The 21,668-nt window shown below is 38.3% G+C and overlaps 1 protein-coding gene across 9 annotated transcripts in view; it reads left to right on the top strand.

Annotated features, from left to right (window-relative positions):
- Window positions 1-21,668, top strand: part of rasal2.S (RAS protein activator like 2 S homeolog) — a 152,374-nt gene that overhangs the window by 83,180 nt on the left and 47,526 nt on the right. Inside the window, exons 1-2 of one of the 9 annotated variants that reach the window (XM_018260955.2) lie at window positions 6,754-7,241; window positions 10,823-12,496. The exons of 6 other annotated variants lie outside the window; for them this stretch is intronic. In XM_018260955.2, coding sequence (XP_018116444.1) covers window positions 12,418-12,496 — 79 coding nt within the window. In that variant the 5' untranslated portion in view covers window positions 6,754-7,241; window positions 10,823-12,417. Of the gene's footprint in view, window positions 1-6,753; window positions 7,242-10,822; window positions 12,497-19,789; window positions 21,303-21,668 lie in introns of those variants that run through there. 2 more of the 9 variants (XM_018260957.2, XM_018260956.2) reach the window with 2 other exon arrangements.

Raw genomic sequence — 21,668 nt, forward strand, 5'->3', positions numbered from 1 at the left:
TGTTAATAAATTGGCCTCACTGTAATTTTCCAAAGAAGTAATATAGTCTAAAGTTATTGGCTTTACAATTATGCAAGCAAGCTATTGGCTAGTATCATCATCATCAGTAGCCTCCTGTAGAGGGCAGTTGTTCACTGGTTGTGCATCTTTGCTCTATCTTTATATATTATGTGTGCACCACGATTACATTTTTATGTTCAGATTAGTCTTTCACCTAAATTCAGACAGAACTGTTTGAAATTAGTGCTTATATTAGCTATTTGTCTGTGTTGTGAGCAATAATAATAGGATTTACAGAAACTGATAGGATTGGGTACTTTAGCAAATAAATCATGCAATAAATCTCTTTTCACACGATGTGGAGGTCTGGGGAGAATTCTACTTGTACTGTATATAGTGACAAAAGGTCTGGTGTGACTATAATTTTGGAACACATTTGAATAAACTATTCATTTAATTAATTTGTGATATGTATTGTTATATTACCTTGGGAGTGGACATTTATATAGATCCTATGACACCCTTATTATGTACTAAAAAAAACAATACTATAAAAGTATTCAACTCTTGTGTTGAATGAGACAGTTGCTCAGTGCCTCAGGCTAAAGATGACATCGGTACCATAAACAATTTTCTGTATAGGGCTGTATATCACATAACGGATCTATGCTAATGTTAGTGGGACAAAAAACTCTTCCAAATCTCTCCAAATTCCCTCAGGTATTTTTCTTCTCTTTGTGACTGTCTATAGGCCCCCATTTACAATGTACAGACAGGAAATACATATTCTACTCATGGCTAGATATAGTTATATCCAGTATGAGACTCATTGTTTACAAAGCCATTGAAACAGTTCCCTATAAACTCAATTGCTCATTACAGATGTAAAGTTTCCCACAACAAGGGAGACTGTTCCCAACTAGCAAAACACTATTCTTGAATTTTTGGTTTAAAAAATTTGTAACACTGAGAAACATAAACTAGGGATCAAAACTATGGGAAGGCTGAAGGGTCATACTCCTAGGGGCAAATTCACTAAGCGCCGAACGCCAGCGTTACTTCGCTAGCGTTTGTCATTTTCGTTACTGCGCAAATTCACTAACGAACGCTGGCGTAGTTTCGCTAGTGTTACTTCGCACCCTTACGCCTGGCGAAGTTTCGCTAGCGACGTAACTATGCAAATTCACTAACTCGCGCAGTGTACTGAACGCTACCTTTTACGCTAGACTTCCTTCGCCACCTCAGACCTGGCAAAGCGCAATAGAGTAGATAGGGATTGTTTCAAAAAAAGTCAAACATTTTTCTAAGTCCCAAAAAACGCTGGCGTGTTTTCTGCATTATGGGTGATAGGCTGAAAAAGATCGAAAAATTTTTAGGGGCTCCACTCCTTCCCCCCTACATTTACTGACTCATGGCAACTTACCTAGACAGTGGGCACATGTGTTGGGCAAAATAAAATTTTTATTTGATGATTTGAAGGTTTTCGAGCCATTTGTAGTGCTGATACGTATTCCTCCATTGAAATTTGAATTTCGCGCCGTATGCAAATTAGCCTTCGCTAGCGTAACTTCGCTTTACTTAGCGAATCAACGCAAGCGCAACTTCGCAACCTTACGCTACCCCTGAGCGCAACTTCGGATTTTAGTGAATTTGCGGAGCGCTGGCGAAACTACGAAGTGCGGCGAAGTTGCGCCTGGCGCAACTTTGAATCTTAGTGAATTTGCCCCCTAGTGTTCAGCAGTTTTGCTTCTGTTAACTCTTTGCCTGGGGGTCAGGATTTCTGAGAAAGGAACTGTGATGGCAGGGAAGATAGAAGTGTTACGAGGAGCAGCAGCAGTGTGGGGGATAGAATGAGTAATTACCAAGTACTGGGGGGGGTGCCATTTTATGTTGCCCGGGCTCTGGATAGACAAATGGGTTTTAATACAACAGGATATAACATTGTTAGTTCGTTATACAAATATTTGAGTTTAAACGGTTGTTCCTATAGAGCAGAGAACATCTGACACATAATTATGCTGCTACTGTACAACCACACTCATTAACCAGTGGAATTATTCTAATGCTGACATATTATTTATTACAATAATTTAACACCACCCTTTTAAATACCAAAAGAATTTGATCAGATACAAATAGATAATTATAGTTTCCTATTTTTAGATTGTGAAATACTTTTCCAGTATTGCTAATGCTGTGAGGGTAAGGCTGATTCTCATCCTGTGGTTAAATGCAGGTAGAACATCATCTGCTGTCCTGTGCTGGCTCCTGTGTCTGCATCAAAAGGCACTGTGTTATCCTGGGTGCAGACACAGAGCAGATTTGGCTTGGAAATGTGTGAGTGTGCATTCCCCTTGTTTAATCCACTCTGTGTGACACAGGAGCCAGCGGAGGCCAGAGGACAGGCTGATTTTCGGCCTGCGTTTATCTTTGCAGCTTTAGAACCAGAGTCTGCGTGTGCCTGGTCAATTCCCTTGGAAAGAGATTTAGCAGATTGTCAATCTGAGTCTGTGCTCAAGTATGTATTTATAATTTTTTTATTATATAATTTTTCATTACTATTGTGTATTTAGAAGGTCCCTAGATATTTCTCAGTGTTGTTTATCAGTTACTCACTCTGATATACAGTCATTAAAATACATGTATGTGAATTTACGCAATTTCTTATGAATTAGTATGTAGGTCACCCTGTATATAGGGTTGCCCCTTTTTCTGGAAAAAAATACAAGCCTTCCTATATGTTTATCTTTTTAGCCTATTAATAACATTGGGATCAACCATCATTTTTACCGGCCAGGCCGGTAAAATACTTGCCAGGCCGGTAAAATACTGGCCAGGTGGCAACCCTACCTGTATACTGACTGACTGATTCCAGTCTCTTATTCAAATCAATGTATGGTTGCTAGGGACATTTCAACCATAGCAACCAGATTGCTGAAATTGCAGACTGGAGAGCTGCTGAATAAAAAGCTAAATAACTCAAAAACCTTGAATAATAATAAATTAAAACAAATTGCAAATTGTCTCAGAATATCACTTTCTACATAATACTAAGTTATCTTAAATGTGTACAACCCCTTTAAGCACTGAATTAGATTTACATATTAAAAGTTTAAAAGCATCCTGTCTTTATTCATTGTTGCAAAGTTTCTTTGCCATTTGTTTCTTCTATCATACTATATAATAGCTGCTTGGGCATCAACATATCACTTCCTCCATCTGTGCACAGAATGAATTGGATTGATTTTGGATGAGTCAAAGAATATAATTCTCATTGTGCTTCTCTTTCATTACGTGCAAGATTGAGGCTGCCATTAAACACTCATTTGGAATCTGAACAGATGGTGACTTCAGCTTTGATTATTAACACTATAAGTGCCAGGCAGCCACTATGAAAGTTTCTTGTTTTACATACACACACACACACACACACACATACATACATATATATATATATATATATATATATATATATATATATATATATATATGTGTATACATACATACATATACAGTTGGGGTGTCACAATTTATACACCTGTCTAATTTTGTTATGATGCATATTGCATATTTTCTGTTAATCCAATAAACTTTATGTCACTGCTGAAATACTACTGTTTCCATAAGGCATGTTATATATTAAAAGGAAGTTGCTACTTTGAAAGCTCAGCCAATGTTACAAAAAAAAAACTCCAGAGAGGAGTTCCCAAACTTTTTTTTATATGACTGTGTATGTATGTGTATATATATACGTATATATACGTATATATATATATATATATATATATATATATATATATATATATATATATATATATATATACACACACACATATATATATACATATATATATATATATATATGTGTGTGTGTGTGTGTGTGTCTTACCTTATGGCTACACAGCATCTTATTTATCTAAACAATAGTAGTGTTTCTGTAGAAAACACAGCAGTTTTACCAGTGCAGGGCAACACTGCATTTTATTTCTATTACTTTAAAACAATTACATTTTTTGATGTTACTGTTTCTTTACTAGCTTTTTAGTTAGCTTCGCTCCAGTTTCATTGGTTTGAACAAGAGAGTGGAACAAAAGTAGAAGAGGGCCTGAATACAAAGATAAGTTCTAAAAACGAACATTAGCACACTTGGCGATTCAGGGAGATTTAGTCGCCTCGTCTTTGCGGCGACCAATCTCCCTTAACGCCTTCCCTCTCTCTCGCGCTGGCTAAAATGAAAAATCTCCTGCGCTAAAGCACACCGGCGATTCGTTTTTGGAAGTCGCGTGAAGTTTCCTCGTGAGGCGACTTCGGAAAATAAATCGCCACATGTGCTTTAGCGCAGGCGATCGTGTGCGATTTAGTGCTTGGCCCTTTGGCTACCACTTAGTCAGGTTTAGAGTGAGGACTACCACTTTAGATTAAAAATCCAAAATCTTCTGATGCTAATGATTTTTTCCCATGCTTGAAGACCACAGCAAGCCTTGCTTATATCATTCATTCCATATCATTAGCTATAAGTTGTCCTTGGACTGCTGATCGTTTATTCTGAGTAAGAGAGTTACTACTTTTAATTTTATATACCACCAACAAATAGTTTGGCCATTGTTAACAGACACAAGTATTCTATGTTATACAGCAGCGTAATTATTTTAACATTTAACCCTAGAAAGTGTACATAAATGTTTTGTTTGTTAAATCGAGAAGAAAGTGCTGAAATGTTCCATGTCTCCACTGGGCATTCATAGCTATGTGGGTGTGGAGTGAATTAAATTGCTTTAATTAGAGCAAACCCCCATTACAACAGATAAGCTGACCTTTATGGAATGCAGTGGGTAGAATTGGACAGCGGAGAATTGCATTTTTAATTGATAGAATGGGCATGGATGGGTCGATGTTGTGCCAGTTTAAAAGGGGTATAAACCTAGAATAAAATGTTGCTATTGAATGAAAATGTAACATTTTTTATATGCATTTATGTTTTTAAAAAAACACGTGCTTATAAAGGAATTTGCAAGCAATGTATCTTGAAACAATGTAGATAAAGTCAGTTGTCCTCAAGCAACAATTCTTTGTCTTTGCCAAACAATACCTTGTCATACTTTTTCACAGATTTGTTAATTAGATGTCTTCTGTTACATTGTTTCAGTAGTCAGAATCAGCAGTGCAGAAAATAGCAAGGGACAAACAGATACTGCTTTCATTAGCAATTACATTTACAAACCTTTGTATTTTTGTATATTCCTCATGCAAAAGATGCCATAAAAAAACTATAGTGTGCATAACTGAAGTAGAAGAAGTAGTTCTCCAAACGTATAAAGAAAAAAAGCCTTGCTAAATTAAAAGATAACCATCATATGGAAAAATCAAATATTTAAATTATGAAACACTATTTAGGAACCACTCAGAATGGTGGCAAATAATTGCATATACATAGATGTCTGTTGTGTCACCACCCTCATTCCACTTCCCATGTGTAAAATATATGGATAGTAAGTTGGCTCTGGGAGTTCGCCATGGGCATCTACTGTTTATTCACCCGTCTTAGCACGGCTGCGACTGAGGTAAGTCCAGGGAATCTGTGTGTTTGAATATTTTTGTTTTCGATCTGTGTATGAACAGACCCAAATTTATGTGAATAGTGGAGCAGCTGGACCGGAATAACTATAAAAAAACTTTAAAATCCGTTATATACAAGAAGTCCTACACATTACATCTGTTTGTAATACAGAGATCATTCATGATAAATACCCCTTCTATAAAAGGCCTGTAAAGGTTGCACGTTGAAATGATGATGATGGAATTACACTATATTGTCCAGCAGAGCAGGTGTTTCTCCCTGCTCTGCCTTGGCCCATCCCCAATTCGCTTAGATCTTACCTTCTGGACATTGCGCAATGTGGCCCCACCCCCTTCTGCCGTGTGTTGCATGACTCCTCCCCTTTTGTTCCCGCTCCCCCACCGGCCGGTAAAAAGTTTGAGAAAAGGTGGCAACCCTATCTGTGGCGGCTCACAGAAAGACATTGAATGAAAAGTAGAGGGGTTGAAGTGGGAGGCGGTCAGGAAAAGGATGGTAGAAAGGGAAGACAGTGGTAGCAGCTACAGGATATACGAGAAGGGCATGTCTTTTCCTAAAGCAGGGGTCCCCAAACTTTTTTTTACCCCTGAACCAAATTCAGATGTAAACAGAGTTGGGGAGCAACACAGAATGGAAAAATGTTCCTGGGTGGCACAATATAAGTATTGTTCATTTACTAGCCCATATGTGGACTGGCAGGCTACAGTTTTTTATGCAACTAAAATTTGCCTCTAAGCCAGGAATTTAAAAAAAGTGCCTGCTTTGAGGCAACGTATGCAACATCAAGGGGGTTGGTGAGCAACATGTCGCTCTGAAGAATCTACCAGTCGCAGGATTGTGGGGCTGATTTATCAACACTGGGCAAATTTGCCCATGGGCTGTTACCTATAGCAACCAATCAGATTGCTGCATTCATTGTTCTTCTTGCAGCTGGCTTTAAAATGCTAGTCACTGATTGGTTGCTATAGGTAACATCCCATGGGCAAATGTGCCCAGTGTTGATAAATAAGCCCAACTGTGTTGTGACTGCAACATACCTAGAGGCAACTGGGTCAGGGGCAGAGTAGACATGATAATCTGAGAGACCATGTATACTTCCATTTTACTAGCTATATTTTAATCTATTTGCAGATTATTAAAGCTTCTTCCCCATAGGAGACACCTGGGCAAGGTGTCGAAGTAGAAGTAGAAGTTTTTGGAATCATAGTCCAGGTTGGATATCGCTGCTTTGTAGAAGTGAGCTACAAGCCAGCAGAACTCGGGTTCATGGCAATTGTAAACATATAAAATAGGCACCTTCAAAGCTGATCTAGTAAAAGAAAGGTTTGATTACAGTTCCGTTTCCCCCCAGCCCCCACCCTGTACAACTCCCATAGAACACAACACACCCGCTTGACAGGAGGACTAACAGGCTGCATTGTTTGAATGGCACTGTGCTTATGGAGAATGTTCCCAGAGTCTATAGCACTCAGTGTGCAATGAGCTATTGTTTAGCTGTCCCAAATTGAAGATGTGATTGGGCTGAACAAGCTTCAGCTCAGGCTTTTCTGCATTCCTAGCTGGAGGCAGTGTACAGACAGGAAGACAAACATGTGCAGGAACTTGGAGTTTGTGTTCAGCAGAGTTCAGCCAGCGCTGTGATGTTCAGCCAACATGCAGCTCACAGGTAAACTTTCTCTCTTTTTCTTTCAGAATGTAAAGGAATGTTTTTGTTAATGAGACACGGCTGTTTTATAGCTGATTGCAATGGCCAGCTTTACATTACTTTACATAAAATTACTGCTTTAAGTGCCACCTTCATATGTACTACTAGTAAATGCCACCCTTTGTACCATCAGTTTTTCCATGTACAGATCATTAATCATCTGCCATTCAGAGGTTATTTCAGTAACTTCTCTGTACGAATGCTGTAACTTCTGTATCACTCAGTAACTCTTCTATGAACACAATTTCAGCAATGTGGCTTATTCATCATACTTATTTGGGAAGTGATCACTATTCTCCCGTGATCTCAGAACTTTATATTTTATCTGATTTGTATTTGTAAATAATCAATGCGTTCTTTGGCTGTCTAGCAGACGTTCTATTGTAAGAGTTGGAAAAGTGCAGCAAGTTCTTGGCGCTACATGCTGACCTGACAGTACAGTGTCCCTACATCATTCCTCATTTCTGTTCAAAGCTTTGTAGAATATTATATGTTTCTGCTGTCATATTATGAGCAACAGAAATGATGTGGTTATAGAGTTGGGTATACATCACAAGCTTCAGTGCTGCAGAATGCTGGCATAACAATAATCAAGGTGGCTTGAGGATTTTGTCTTTTTTACCTGGGTTTCAGTCGCTTTCCTCTGACATAAATATACAGGCAGGTTAATTGGTTTCTGATAAAATGAACCCTACTGTTTGTGAATGCAATAGGATCCATAGATTGTAAACTCCACTGGGGAAAAGAATTCTGTATAATCTTTTTAAAGGGCTGAAAATTGTTGGCACTATAGAAATAATATAGGTATCCATTTGTAAGCTATGTTATTAGCTATAGTGCCTTAGTGGTATTTACATACAGGGGATATGGGCCCTTGGAATCTTATCTATCTTGCAACAATCCAGGTGGCTCCTTATTGTGCATGTAAATATTCTTTTATGTATGAAGCCATATGCTGCACTATATGTTTGCACTAGTTATAGCATATTAAAGGGCACTTAGAGCATGAAAATTCTTTCTACACCAGAGGGGTTCTTTTATTATATGCTATTGTCTGTCTTAGGCTGTTACGATCTACTTCAAAATTCATAACCGTGAGCCTCTAATTTATTGTTTGCCTTAAGGCGTAATGGAACTAAGTCAGACACAAGACATGCTGATTATGCTCAGCAACAGTCTGCAGTGCATTTTTAGAGTTTTAATGGCCTTTATCATTCCTAAACCAAAAATGCAAATGTATATAAAGTAGCTATTGTATATACATGTTAACTATTCACAGCAGAAACAAACCATTTGGTTGTTTTGGGTCTAAGTTGCTAGAGTTAGATTAGTTTTGCAGAGGCAGTAATTACACTTATGGATAATGAATTGACCTACTTGTTGCAGAGATGATGCTTTTTATAGAATTGCCAAGTAGCAGAGCAGCACATTGTGGAAATATTGAATACATCACTGGTAACATCTAATCAATATATGGCTCATTACACATATGATCTTGATATGAAATTTTAGCTCATATATTTAATTAAACTTCTGTTTTTTTTAATTTTAGTGATAATCTAGGTTTGCTGTTTTAGGACCAAAAAAGTTGGAACAGTGAGAGTTTTTTGCATCCCCTGGTAAAGCTCTACATAAGGCAAAGTTCTCAAGTAGCCTCATGGATAAAATGGGTCTGACAGCACCAGCAGAAAGTTATGCAAAACTTATACAATTGTTTAACTTTGGATTAAAATGTGCTGGGGTTGGGGTAGTATTTCCCCCTTTTGTGTGTGTTATACTGCCAGTACCTCATCATCCATTTTTCGCCACAAGAGTAATTGACCTGTTGAAGTCTTCGGCGTATGACTGAGAAGAGGCAGCCAATATGGCAGCTCTCATTTAGTTTTTACTACAGAATACTGACAGCAAGGGAATGTAGTTTATGCTGAGGATCAGCTGCTGTGCCCCAAAGCAGCCCTTTAGTTAAGACTGTAAAAAAACATTCAGTTTAGTTAATTGTCATTTTACTGCCAGTCCACTAAATATAGTACTTACCTGCTGCTTCTTTTGACTCTTTATTACAGTGTCCGGTTATCTGGCTTGTTTCCTGTAATATGATTTCTGTTACTTTAAATGAAGGCTTTGCAATGTAACATGGACAAAAGTATGGTCATTTCAAATGCATTAAGAAGATATGTCCTCCTTTGGTATCAGCAAAACATTAGTTTAAACCCATATTAATCATTAGCTACTAATGTATTATTTAGGTGCAATACAATAAATGTATTCTTAATATGGTATTCACAGTCGTCATACTGTAGGTCTTTAAAATGAACCTGACATGGTGAAATCAATACAGTGCCTTTACAGTGTAATGTATACAAAACATTGTACACACTACAGATCCACTGCAGCTTTCATTGCAAAATAGATTCCACTTTATTTTCTTATGTTCTTAGGGCCAGTAGTGCTTCTCTAACTATGTTTAGTAATTCCATTGTCTTCCATGTATGCCGGAGGGGGCTTTGCAGCTGGTATGGGGGCTTCAAAAGAGATTAAATTCTACTGAAGCTTATGGAGAGGGGCATCTCAGATGCCGAGTCATTCTGAAACATTTAGGGCTAGGCCACACGGGAAGATTTCAGGGAGATTAGTCGCCTGGCGACTAATCACCGTGTCTAATCTCCCTGAATGGCTTGCTGGTATCTTGCACCCGCTAGCACTAAAGTCGCCTGCGCCTATTCACACGCGGCGACACGTTTTTCAAAGTCGCTCGAAATTGGTGAGGCAATTTCGAGCGACTTTGAAAAACATGTCGCCGCGTGTGAATAGGCGCAGGCGACTTTAGCGATATCGGGTGCGAAATACCTGCAAGCCATTCAGGGAGATTAGTCGCCTCAAAGACGCGGTGATTAGTAGCCAGGCGACCAATCTCCCTGAATCTTCCCTTGTGGCCCTAGCCTTACAGGACACAAGAAAAAGTTGAGATCATTTGAAGTATATAAAAAAATACTTTGAATTAGTTCTAATAACCAAAATGTTTACAATCAATTAGTGTCAGGGCAGGTACATTTTAAGTAGCAGGTACATTTTAAGTTATCTGTAAGTCAATAGAATGCCACCACTAGCTTCAGCGCTGCTTTGGTCTGTGCTGTGACATTCCGTTTGACTTCTGAGTGAATAAAGCAAGATGTTTTTCATTGCAGCATGGTTTTAAGCATCAGTCTTGCGTCATGAGCTACTCACTGTAGTACCCACCATAGTCTGTATAAAGATAACGGTGACTTCTGCAAGCGTAATTAGCGCCCTGCAAAATAAGAGTTCCCTTTCCTGAATGCCATAGCCATTACAGTGATCAAATATTGTTACAGTTTTGTGAACGGAAAACAGGGTAAATGTTATAGAAAATTCTCTTCTGATCCTTTGGTACCATTGGGTCCTTCTTTAGTACATGATACATGATCTCATTTCCAAATGCTTTAAAGAGTGTATTTAAGTAAAATAGTAAAAATTAGCAAGATAATGCATCTAAGATTTTGTGATTTATTTTTTCCAAATAATAGAAAGAATGGATACCTTTGTGGTGGCTCATTGTTTAGCACTGCTGCTATTCCAACCTGGCCTCTATCTGATTGGATGGATTCTCTACGATGTAGCCATGCATGGCTAAGACATATCCCATTTTTTGTTTTGTCTGAGAGATTTATTTTTACAGAAAGTAAAGAGGAGCTCTCAATGTTGAATCTGCTGCTGCACCATGCTACAGCCAACAAGGCGCATTACAAGATGAAATGTAAAATCTGACTGTGACCTAATATGAGTACAGGATAGCTTATCAATACTACAACCTGATCTCAACAAATGGCCAACAAAATGTTCATATATACCCAGTATTCATGGTGTGAAACAAGCTTGCATTAACTCGGACAATATTGTATAAGTGCAACATTTGCTACAGATTTAGTAATCAAAGGCAACCAGGATCAGGAGATCACATTTATTGCACATACTGTATTTTTTAAAGCAAGCATCAGTTTGTTTGCTGTGGGTTATTAGACCTGGGTAAACTTTACAGCTACTGTTACATTACTCATTAATTTCATGAAGAGATCCTTTTCATAATATGGCTCCCTGCTGTGAGGTTCCTCAAGGCACAGACCAGTATAAAGTGAACTGGGAATCACTACCCACTGAAGCACAACTGGAAAATGTTTGCACGCAAATTGTAGATATGAATGAAACAGTCAGCTGGTTTGTATTTGTGCTGAGTGAGGGGTTGTACAAAAAATAGTATTATTTCAGTTTCTTTAAAATCAATGTAATCATTAAAACAGATCTTAAGACATACCTTTCGTTATACATGTGTGTAATACTGCATTGCAGGGAGCTGTCCTAGGCACCGGCAGAATCTTCTTTATTCAGTTACATGTGCAGCAAGGAGTTCAGCCTGAACAACTACACTGGAGTGTCTTCTTCAGTGCAGAGAATATGAGCACATGATGTGATATGAGTTTCTTGTCTTCCACTCTTCTGCCTGCTATTCCCACTGGGCATAAAGACCGGAAGTCAAGCTGGGCATTCAACCAGTTCAGTTTTCACTTACGATGAGAGAGCACTGGAAAAGCCCATAATGTTGGTTTTGGCAGCTGATTCCATTTTTGCCGATCAATTCAGCCGTCACAAGCTTAGGTAGGGGCTGCAGAGGGAGGAAGGAAGCATGCAGAAGGCAAAGTAGTGGAAGGGAGGATGCTTGAGCCCATTATAAGCTGCAAGGGGAGAATCGTTCAGCTTGTTTTGTACCATTTCTTCTAATTGGTTGAACCAGCATTTTCAAGGATGGCATCTGACGAAAGGGAACGTACACAAGTACTCATCTGCTAACGGAAATGTTTAAAAGAGGCATTTTTCCATCAGATGTACTTGGACACTTGCACCATTTTAAATCATTTTTGTTTTTCTTCTTTGTCTACAACAAAAATGGAACAAAGGCCTCATCCATTTGATTTTCATTATCAGCCAATTTAGTTGCCTGTATGCATTGAATTCCGTATTAGTGATTCTTGCTTCCTGAAGATGAGGAATTTCTGAGTCCTGTTCAGGCTAAACTGAGTACATTTCACTAATCAAAGGACCTTGTGGAAAGTTTTTAACAAGAAGCATGAGTTTTCTATCACCAGGAGATGGAGAGTGGTTGGATAGCAGCACAGAGGAAAAGAAGAGTCTCCTGACATTCCTCGGTAGGGTGCTTGACCTATGAAATCGGTCATTTTACTTTAATGTTGTGAAGGATTGTGTCATTTAGGTTACAAGATATGCAATTAAGTTAATGAATTAGTATTAGAACTACAATTTAATTTTCTTATTTACTGCTAAATTATTAATACTGTAGATTTACATTTAATGTTGTTGTGAATACACGTAATAGGTTTCAGATATGCAGGAGGCTCTTTAGTTCCCAAGACCAAGCTCCTATGCTCTCGTATATTTGCTAAAGGCAACTTTGTAAAGCTGAAATCAGCTCTATAGACTTGTCCATCACAAACATGCAACAATCAATGCAAAAATATTTCTGAAATAAATCTTTTTAAATGGAAAATGTATTTTCACGTTTTTTTGGACTTTTTAACATTTTCAAAATCTCTTTATTTTATAAAAAGGCTACAATAAAACCAGCTTTCAAATGGGGGTCACTGACAAATGCTCTGTAAGGCTACAAATGTATCTTTTTCTACATGTTTTTCCCATCTTTCTATTCAGTCCCTCTCCTATTCATATTTTAATCTCTTATTCAAATCAGTGTATTTAAATCAGTGCATTTAAATCAGTGCATGGTTGCTGGGGTAATTTGGGCCCTAGTAACTAGATTTCTGAATTGCAAACTGGGAAGCTAATTAATGCTAAAACTCAAAATAAAAGATGGAAAAAAAAAAACAATTGCAAACTGTCTCAAAATTACTCTCTATGTCATACATAGGGGCATATTTATTATGTAGTATAAAAAGAAATTCGCTGAAAAAACGGTGTAAAAACCTGTGTGTAAATGGCGAATGTGTGTGTAATTTAATGCCATGCGAACACCAGATTTGACACCGATATTTTACATTGCTTCTGGCGGAAGTCACATAAGAAAAAACTTTTACTCTGTTTTTTTACATGGGGAAGTCTGGTGGTGTGTGCTGTATTATCCCACCGCTTTTTACACAGAATAATAAATATGCTCCATAAAGTTAATTTAAAGGTTCACAACCCCTTAACAGTTGATTACATTTATAGTTTCACTTTTGATTCTTCCATTAAAAGTGTCCAAGCCTGCATTTATACTGGTGTTCAGGAACTGAAGTGGCTGTGATATTTTTGCAGACCCATAGAACAAACTATTTTCAGAGAGCTTCGCTGATGGTTTATATCTTCTTTCAGTAACTGCTTTTATTTTCATAGCTTTCACTATTGAAGCATTAAAGTGTTTGGTAGTAGGGTTGCCACCTTTCCGTAGGGCTGAGATCGGACAGGGGGCGGGAACGTGATGTCAGTGGGTGGGCCAGGACATAGATGGCAGTGGCTGTGACGTCAAGGGGCGGGCTATGACACACGATCGCCGATTGCCCAATCACCGTGTCAATCAAGGGCTGTCCAGGTCAAAACCGGACAGGTGGCAACCCTATTTTGGGGATTTTTACAAGTCAGACTGCTTAAGTCTACAGAGTGTTAGATGTGTAGTTGTTTCTCACAGGTAATACACTTTACTTAAACTATATGTTAAAGACATTTTGTTTTCTTCAGTCTGGGAATTCACAGCAAGCAGGCAGCCGTCATATCGTGAGCGCTGTTAAGAAAAGATTTTCATCATACCAAAATCTTTTTTGTGTCACAGTAAGGAACCGGATATATTGCCCACAAATATAGGCAGTGAGGAGGAAGGGGAATGTGAGGAGGGCAGTGACATCACGTCTCTATGAGGCATAGAGGCAGGACAGACAACATATGATTGACAGCTGAGATTTTTAAATACCTTCATTATGTGTTATCCAGAATGCTCAGGACCTGAGGCTTTCTGAATAACAGATCTTTTCCCACAATCTGGATCTTCATACCTTGAGTCTACTAGAAAATAATGTAAACATTAAATAAACCCAATAGGCTGGTTTTGCTTCAAAAAGGATTCATTATTTTAATGTGGCCATAGATATTAAGCTTTTTAAAAGATTAATCTTGAACCTTTTAAAAAGTTTATCTTGATTGTTTAAATGTATGTTTGTCCATCAACAAAAAAGACTATTTCAATCATCTAGTTGAAATGAAAACTGTGGGTAGCCACCTGCTTGGCCCTGCAAACTGTTGGACAATGGATGCATTTCACTGTGAAGGATTAAAATTTTTTAACCTGACCAATCGATTTTCTGAATGATGTTGAGAGATAAAAAGTTAGCTGCACGATCGTAGGATTTGTCAGATCGCACTAAAATCTGTTGTAAGGCCATCTTTTTTATGATTACAGGGAAAAAGGAAATTATTTTATCCAACTAATGCAAACTTAAAAATTGAGTATATGGAAGTAGGCTTTTCTGCATTTGGAACTTTATAGATAACTGGTTTCCCATACCTGTATAGATAGTTTAGTTTAAAAAATAAAGGCAGATAAGTTAACTAGATCTTGTTCCTTGTTTCTTTGACACTTAACTCTTTACCATTAGTGTAGATGCTGACATTTTATTGGATGCATTACCTGTGTGCCAATCTGCCATAGACTTATTTCTCTTATAGAAACCTCAGCTCAGAGTAAAAGCCACCAAGGAAATGCCAGTTAGCATCAATATGGTTTCACTATCCAATCTGATGGCTGTGTCCACTGTTTATTTTAATGAATGTTTCTATGGAGTAGTCCAAATATTCCAAACAGCACATTTTTAAAGGCAGGAGTATAATAAAATGACGATGCCTTGCAAATAAGTCTGAATCATCTTAATGATTTAGGGATGTTCCCATCCATCAAGTAAGCCTTCAGATCTGTATTAATCAAATGCCCAATTTAAATAGTCCACAATCTAGGAAACAAATCTATGTAAATGAGACTGCAAATTGTCAGAGATATTCAGATAAGATTGTTAATTTAAAACAATTACAGGTGCAGATTAGGATCTTGTGATAAGTACCCCCAATTGTGTTTCTACCAGGAAATTGTCATCTGTGTTGTCACGCCTGGAGGGTTTTTGCTAGCGACCAGCAAGAACTAATGTGTATTTCTATTATTACTAATGATTAGCACATCAAGTACGAGAAATCAGCAGCTGGGGTCCCAGGTTCCTATTGTCATGTGAACAGCACACAATATTTCTTTGCTACTTAGCCTTTAATGACTTTTGCCTTTGTATCACTCCATAGTTTTATCCTTATGCCGTGAACCAGATTTATATTATAAGGTCTTTAAATGACGCGCGTAAAAAAAAAATCATAGCTCATCAAAATTGGCGCCCATAGTCTGCGTCATTTTACCGCCGGCAAATTTTTGACGAAACGGGTCAAATTCACCCAAGCCTAGATATCTAACTGTTATTTCCACTTATTTAAAGGTGAATATTTTCTGTAACCATCATTTAAGAAATTCAGACAGGTATTTAGTCACCTAGATTCATTACCGTAACTGCTGATGAGTATGTTGCAATGACCCTAATCCCTGAAGAGCCGTGTAAATGGCATGTATGCACCGTCATGTTTGATTGCTATGGAAAACACAAGTAATATTTGTAATGCTTTTCTTTCTAAAGAAAGAATTGCTTGGAAAATATGATTATCTTATTAAATATTCATGAGGTGTTCTGTTCTACCCTGTGTTTTCATTTTCTTTTAAACAGATAGATGAAAATATTGCAAAGGCGTTCGAAATGGATATGGGCACTTAAAGAAAACTTGTATACATTTATTTATGGACATCTCAGGCATTTGCTTCATTCATTACTGCCCAAATATTCAGTTTTGAGGGCTAAGTATCCAATATTCCATGGACTCTGGGATGATTTATTTAAAATTGGTTAAATAATTCAAAGACTTGTATGGACATCATATGCATTCTGAAGGCTAGAAAAATCCTTTGGAGGGCCACACCTGGCCCACAGGCTTCCTGTTGGCCCTGTTTAAAGTGATCCCCCATCCCTTTTGTGGTAGGTAATTGGGAAGCCTGGAAGTCACCTTCCTCCAGAGGTGAAATTCACATTGATATTGGTTGACCAGTCGGCTGTCTGTGTGTACTAAAGTACTGTGTTTGTGATTGGCTGTCCTAGAAGCAGGGCAAGGATTGGTGCATACTCTATGGAAAATAACTGGGCACCCCAAATGCAACGCTGGGACGATTTAAGTTCATTTTTGGTTGTCACAATGCACAGATATGGGCAGGGGTTAAAATATTGTGCATCAATGGTAGGAACTTGTTTTTATAAGAGATGGGAAGGTGTTTGGAATGGTCTTATTTTACAAAGGCAGTGAGTGGCAGGTATGCGTGAAATAGATATCTGTTTGAGTCAAAATTGTTATTTCTGCTGCCTCCTGGTAATGTGGACAGTGCCTTCCCTTATAGCATGCACAATGAAGTCAAAAGAATGCTATTTTATCATTCTTTTGACTGCTCTGCATCCAGCTTGGCCACGTAGTGGACAAAACCGACAAATAATGAGCCTGCCATATCCTACAAGATAGGTAATTCAAGGTTAGTTAGAAAAATCTTTTCTTCTTTATCTCACACCCGTGAAACATTTTAATGCAATCAATATTTTCATAACGTTGAAGTAGATTTCATGGTTTCCTTTGGGGCATGTTACATGGACTACAAAGTGTAGAGAAGTAAAGACACGTATTTGTAGCCACAATGATTCTCTGTATGGAAAAGACAATGATGGAGTGGGATGCGCTAGAAGCGCAGGGAGACGTATCCACGGGAGACGGTAGGAATAATATCAATATCTGGCTTTATTTAAACATACATTGTGGAATAATAGTAGTGGGAGTGCCAAAAACTAACGCGTTTCGTGCCCCACAGGAACTCTGAAGAAGTGCCCAGTGTGGGGGGCACGAAACGCGTTAGTTTTTGGCACTCCCACTACTATTATACCACAATGTATGTTTAAATAAAGCCAGATATTGATATTATTCCTACCGTCTCCCGTGGATACATCTCCCTGCGCTGCTAGCGGATTTTTGGTTGGATGTATAGGAGTGCTCGGTTGAGTGTTGCCGGGATCCCGCGATAGCTGCGGAAGACGTGGGAGAGAGGAAGGAGTGAGGAGAGCTCCGCCATCGACTCCTCTTTTTGATATCGATGGAGTGGGATGGCTTGCTCTTTAGTGTATTTGACACGACATACAGTCTAGATAATTATTTTATTGGCTTATCACGCAAGTTGAATTGCATGCTTTCAAGGTATCTCACTTCTGGTTTGCAGGCATCTTATCTAAGTGCTTTCCCTAGGAGCAGGCTTTCAGTATAACTAGTTTAGCAAGCCGATAAAGGTACCGCCTGAGTAGTAATATTTCAGTTACATCTCTGCTGACATGATGCTGCCCAATACCTTTCTTCCAAATGAGAAAAACATTTCTTGGTGCAGTATATCTATCTAGTTAGTGATTTTTCCTATTGTATCTCTAAGGACCAGCTAAAAGTATAAAATAACTGTAGCAAGCAGGTTTATAATAAAGGGGATAAAAAATGGTTTTAGTAGAAATGACAAATCAAAATCAGTCACGTTATAGGGCTTATTTACAACCACATGCAACAAACGCTACTGCAAATCACTAGTTAAAATGTACAACTGAGCCTGCACTGGTGCTTGTCTGTAATAGGTACAGTACTAGGTGCCCATACATCTTAACAGCAACTTAGGCAGAGCATCATTTTATCTGTATAGTGTCCAGTGGCGAATTATAGAGTTGATGCTAGTAAACCCTGGAAGTAACTTCAGCCTAGACCTGGCAGTGATTTCAGAGTTCCCCTAGCATGAATTAGATGGTAACGGCATTTAAAACAGAATGTGCAGAATGACTGCAGCAACTTGTGCTCAATTATCCAAATATTTCATCCATATTTGTATATTATTGTTGCAGAAGGGGGAAAAGTTGTAGTGCATTGTGGGAAGAACATGATAATTACATGAGGAAAATGTAATATGCACTTCATAAATTGTCTTTTCATTTTATTTTTATCTTCAAGTCCCAAAGTGATTCTGTGGTTTCTCTACAGCATATTCCACTTTATCGGTCCATTTGGTTTAGCATTCAGCAACCCTGACCCTAATCCACCCCTTTACAACCCAAAGGGTGGATGAATTTTTCCACCAGTGACATCACAGAAGGTAGCCCTGTCGTGATGAAAAGGGTTAAAGGGAAAGCATCACTTTCACAGTTGTTCCGGGATGGTACATTCTTGCAGTGAATAATCTGAACCTGTCTGCTTATACTATCTAGCACAGTTAAAGGTGTGTGCACCTTTAGTTAACTTTTAGCATGGTGTAGAGGATGATATTCTGAGACAATTTGCAATTGGTTTTCATTTTTTATTATTTGTGGTGTTTGAGTTATTTAGTTTTTTATTCAGCAGCTCTCCACTTTGCAATTTCAGCAATCTGGTTGCTATGGTCCTAATTAACCTAACAATCATGCATTGATTTGAATATGAAACTGGAATAGGCCCTGAATATAAAGATGAGTAATCAATAGTAGTAATTAAAAGTAGCAATAACAATACATTTGTAGCCTTACGGAGCATTAATTTTAGATTGGATCAGTGGCCCCCTATTTGAAAGCTGGAAAGAGTCGGAAGAAGAAGGCAAGTAAATAAAAAAAACTGTACAAAATAAATAATGAAACCAATTTAAAAGTTGATTGGAATTGGCAATTCTATAACATACTAATACTAGTTAACTTAATGGTGAGCCATCCCTTTAATATTTACTGAACCCAATTAAACTGTGTGTTTTGTAGACTACATTGGAAGTTAAAGAGTGTATTTCCTAGAAATATGTCAGCTTCAATGTTAAAACAGCAAATGTATATGTTTACTCAGTAATGTTTGAGAGCAGAGTTGGCTAATTATCCAGCCACCAACCAAACCTGAAGTGCTGCATTAGAGTAAATAAGCAAGAATAATCGTGTGTATTCTCAGAGCCCTGTCTTCAGTATTCCAAGCATATCATGGGGCTATTCTCTGCATATCCTCTGCCTTTTGCTGACTCATATTGCTTGGGCTTTGAATAAGATTCTCTGTCGTGATGTGACTTAGGAGGAGGGAGTTGGCTATGGGTGAATACAAGCGTTTTTATTTTAAAATCAAGAAGTGATACTTTTCTTGAGGAACAAACATTTTTATTTTTAATATCAAGGGTTAAAACAAACGGTTTATATTTTAATTCACATTATTCATGTATTCATCCGTAATTCATCCCTAGGACTGCAGATATGCTACGAAATGGAAACTGATGAGCATAGGAAGATAGCATTGATTTTTGCAGCAGGTGATAGTGGAACAGAAGAGTATAGCATGTTGGGTGGGGGTAGATGGGGAGCCGGCTAGCTCAGTTTGGAAAGGCAAAAGCTGCATTCATTGCTTACTAGACTGGGCAGACCGGTATCTCTCTCTCGACAACCCAGCAACTTTCTTCCATGTTTGGAGGGGGTGGGAAATGTTCAAACCACATTCACAAAAGCAACTGTAGCAATTAACACCAAATGAATCCTGAAGCCTGTGAGGATGCGACAGATTTCCTGCAAGCTGCAACTCTGGCTACTTTCTTCCATCAGGCTACAAAAGCTGTGCACAGAACACCATGTTCGAATGCATGGCACCTGAGCATTAGTGTGCTGATGTACCAAGCTTTCCTCATTCTGCTGAGTGGGATGACTTTCTGTAGAAGGGGTAACGATTGCTGGATATTCGGGGGAAACGAGAACTTCGCTTATTTAGCTGGAACTGCGTTCGTCCTCTTGTAAGAGGAATTCATTATCATAGATCTTCTCTCCCCTCCACCCAAGTGCTGAAATTGGATTCTTCCTTTAACTCTTTAGTTTTACCGTTATGAACTCTGCACATGTATCTTGCATTGTTAGCGTTCTTCCTGTGTTAGGTAATAAGTTGAAGCATACTGTATGCTGATGAAGCTGCATTTAATCTCCGGACTGTGCTTAGGAGAGCTGGAAATCAAAGAAACAAGCGAGTGCAAGCTAAGTGAAAATTTGCTGCATTGATATAGTGTTTCTCCAACCCAACTTTCTTATTTTGATTATCCTTATCCTAGCACTTTTATGCTGTGGTTCATCATTCTGTTTCAATTTAATATTTCACCCTGAACTTTTCACCATTTTTCCCCTTTTCTAGTCGGATTTGGCATCATGTGCATTGCCCCTGAAGTATTGTGTCTTTCCCTGTAAAGCAGTTTATTCCCATCTAACTAGTGAGCACCCCTCTCAGTATTTGTGCGAATAAGCTCACTGGTGCTCTTTTAAAACCTCTGAATGTGTTGATTTCAGTATAAAGAGAAAATTTTCACTTTTTTTTTTAAAAGGCCACTTTTTTTTGGCACAGACTGGCAGTACATTTCGATAAGCAAGTATTGTTTCCATAGATTGGGGGTGCCTTAATAACACTTTCACTAAAGCTCTCGAGTGGTTCGGCATCTCTTAATAGCTTGATGATAACTAATGAGGATGTGCAGTCAGAGCGATTGATTGAATAGCTGCAGTCTTGTGTTTATCTTCTTACTCTATGCACATTGGCAAGGGAGGGGGAGAAGCACGATCAGATCCAGTCTTTCTCAATTGGAAGTAGCACAGATCCCTTGGGCCAAAAGGCCAGGATTGTTTGCTTCTACTGCGCCAGTTTTGTGAGAGCGTGGAATATGACAGCCTGTACAGTCTCTGTAATCACTTCTGTAATCTCCAAGACACTGCCCAGAACTCCATAGGATGTAACTCTTGTTTCATGTGGGGAATTCCCTATTACATCTTAGAAGTTGGATTTTACCCAGTCCAAACTTTGGAGTGGAAATGGGTAGCACATGCGATAAAGGTACATTGTGTAATATTTTTGTTTGCCATGTATTCAATTTGTATAAGCAAATGCTCTTTGTGTTTTGGTGAGATCAGCTTGGCAGCTCCATCATTTGTTGAGTAGTTCAGCTTATGCTGTTGGCTTAAATTGCACTACAAAATATAAACAAGCCTTATATTAACATTCTCTAAAAGGCCATTTTCCTTTACAGCAATTTACAGTACATATTTAACCTACAGAACCTCATATCTATAACTGCTATTCTCTACACACTTATGAAAATGCAATAAGAGATGGGATTGTGATTGATTCCTCATCAACCTTATAGGATGGTTGTATATACGTAACTTAAAAATAATCAACTGCACTACAACTATTTCTCAA

This window comes from Xenopus laevis, chromosome 4S (genome assembly GCF_017654675.1).
Source record: "Xenopus laevis strain J_2021 chromosome 4S, Xenopus_laevis_v10.1, whole genome shotgun sequence".
NCBI classification, from domain to species: Eukaryota; Metazoa; Chordata; class Amphibia; order Anura; family Pipidae; genus Xenopus; species Xenopus laevis.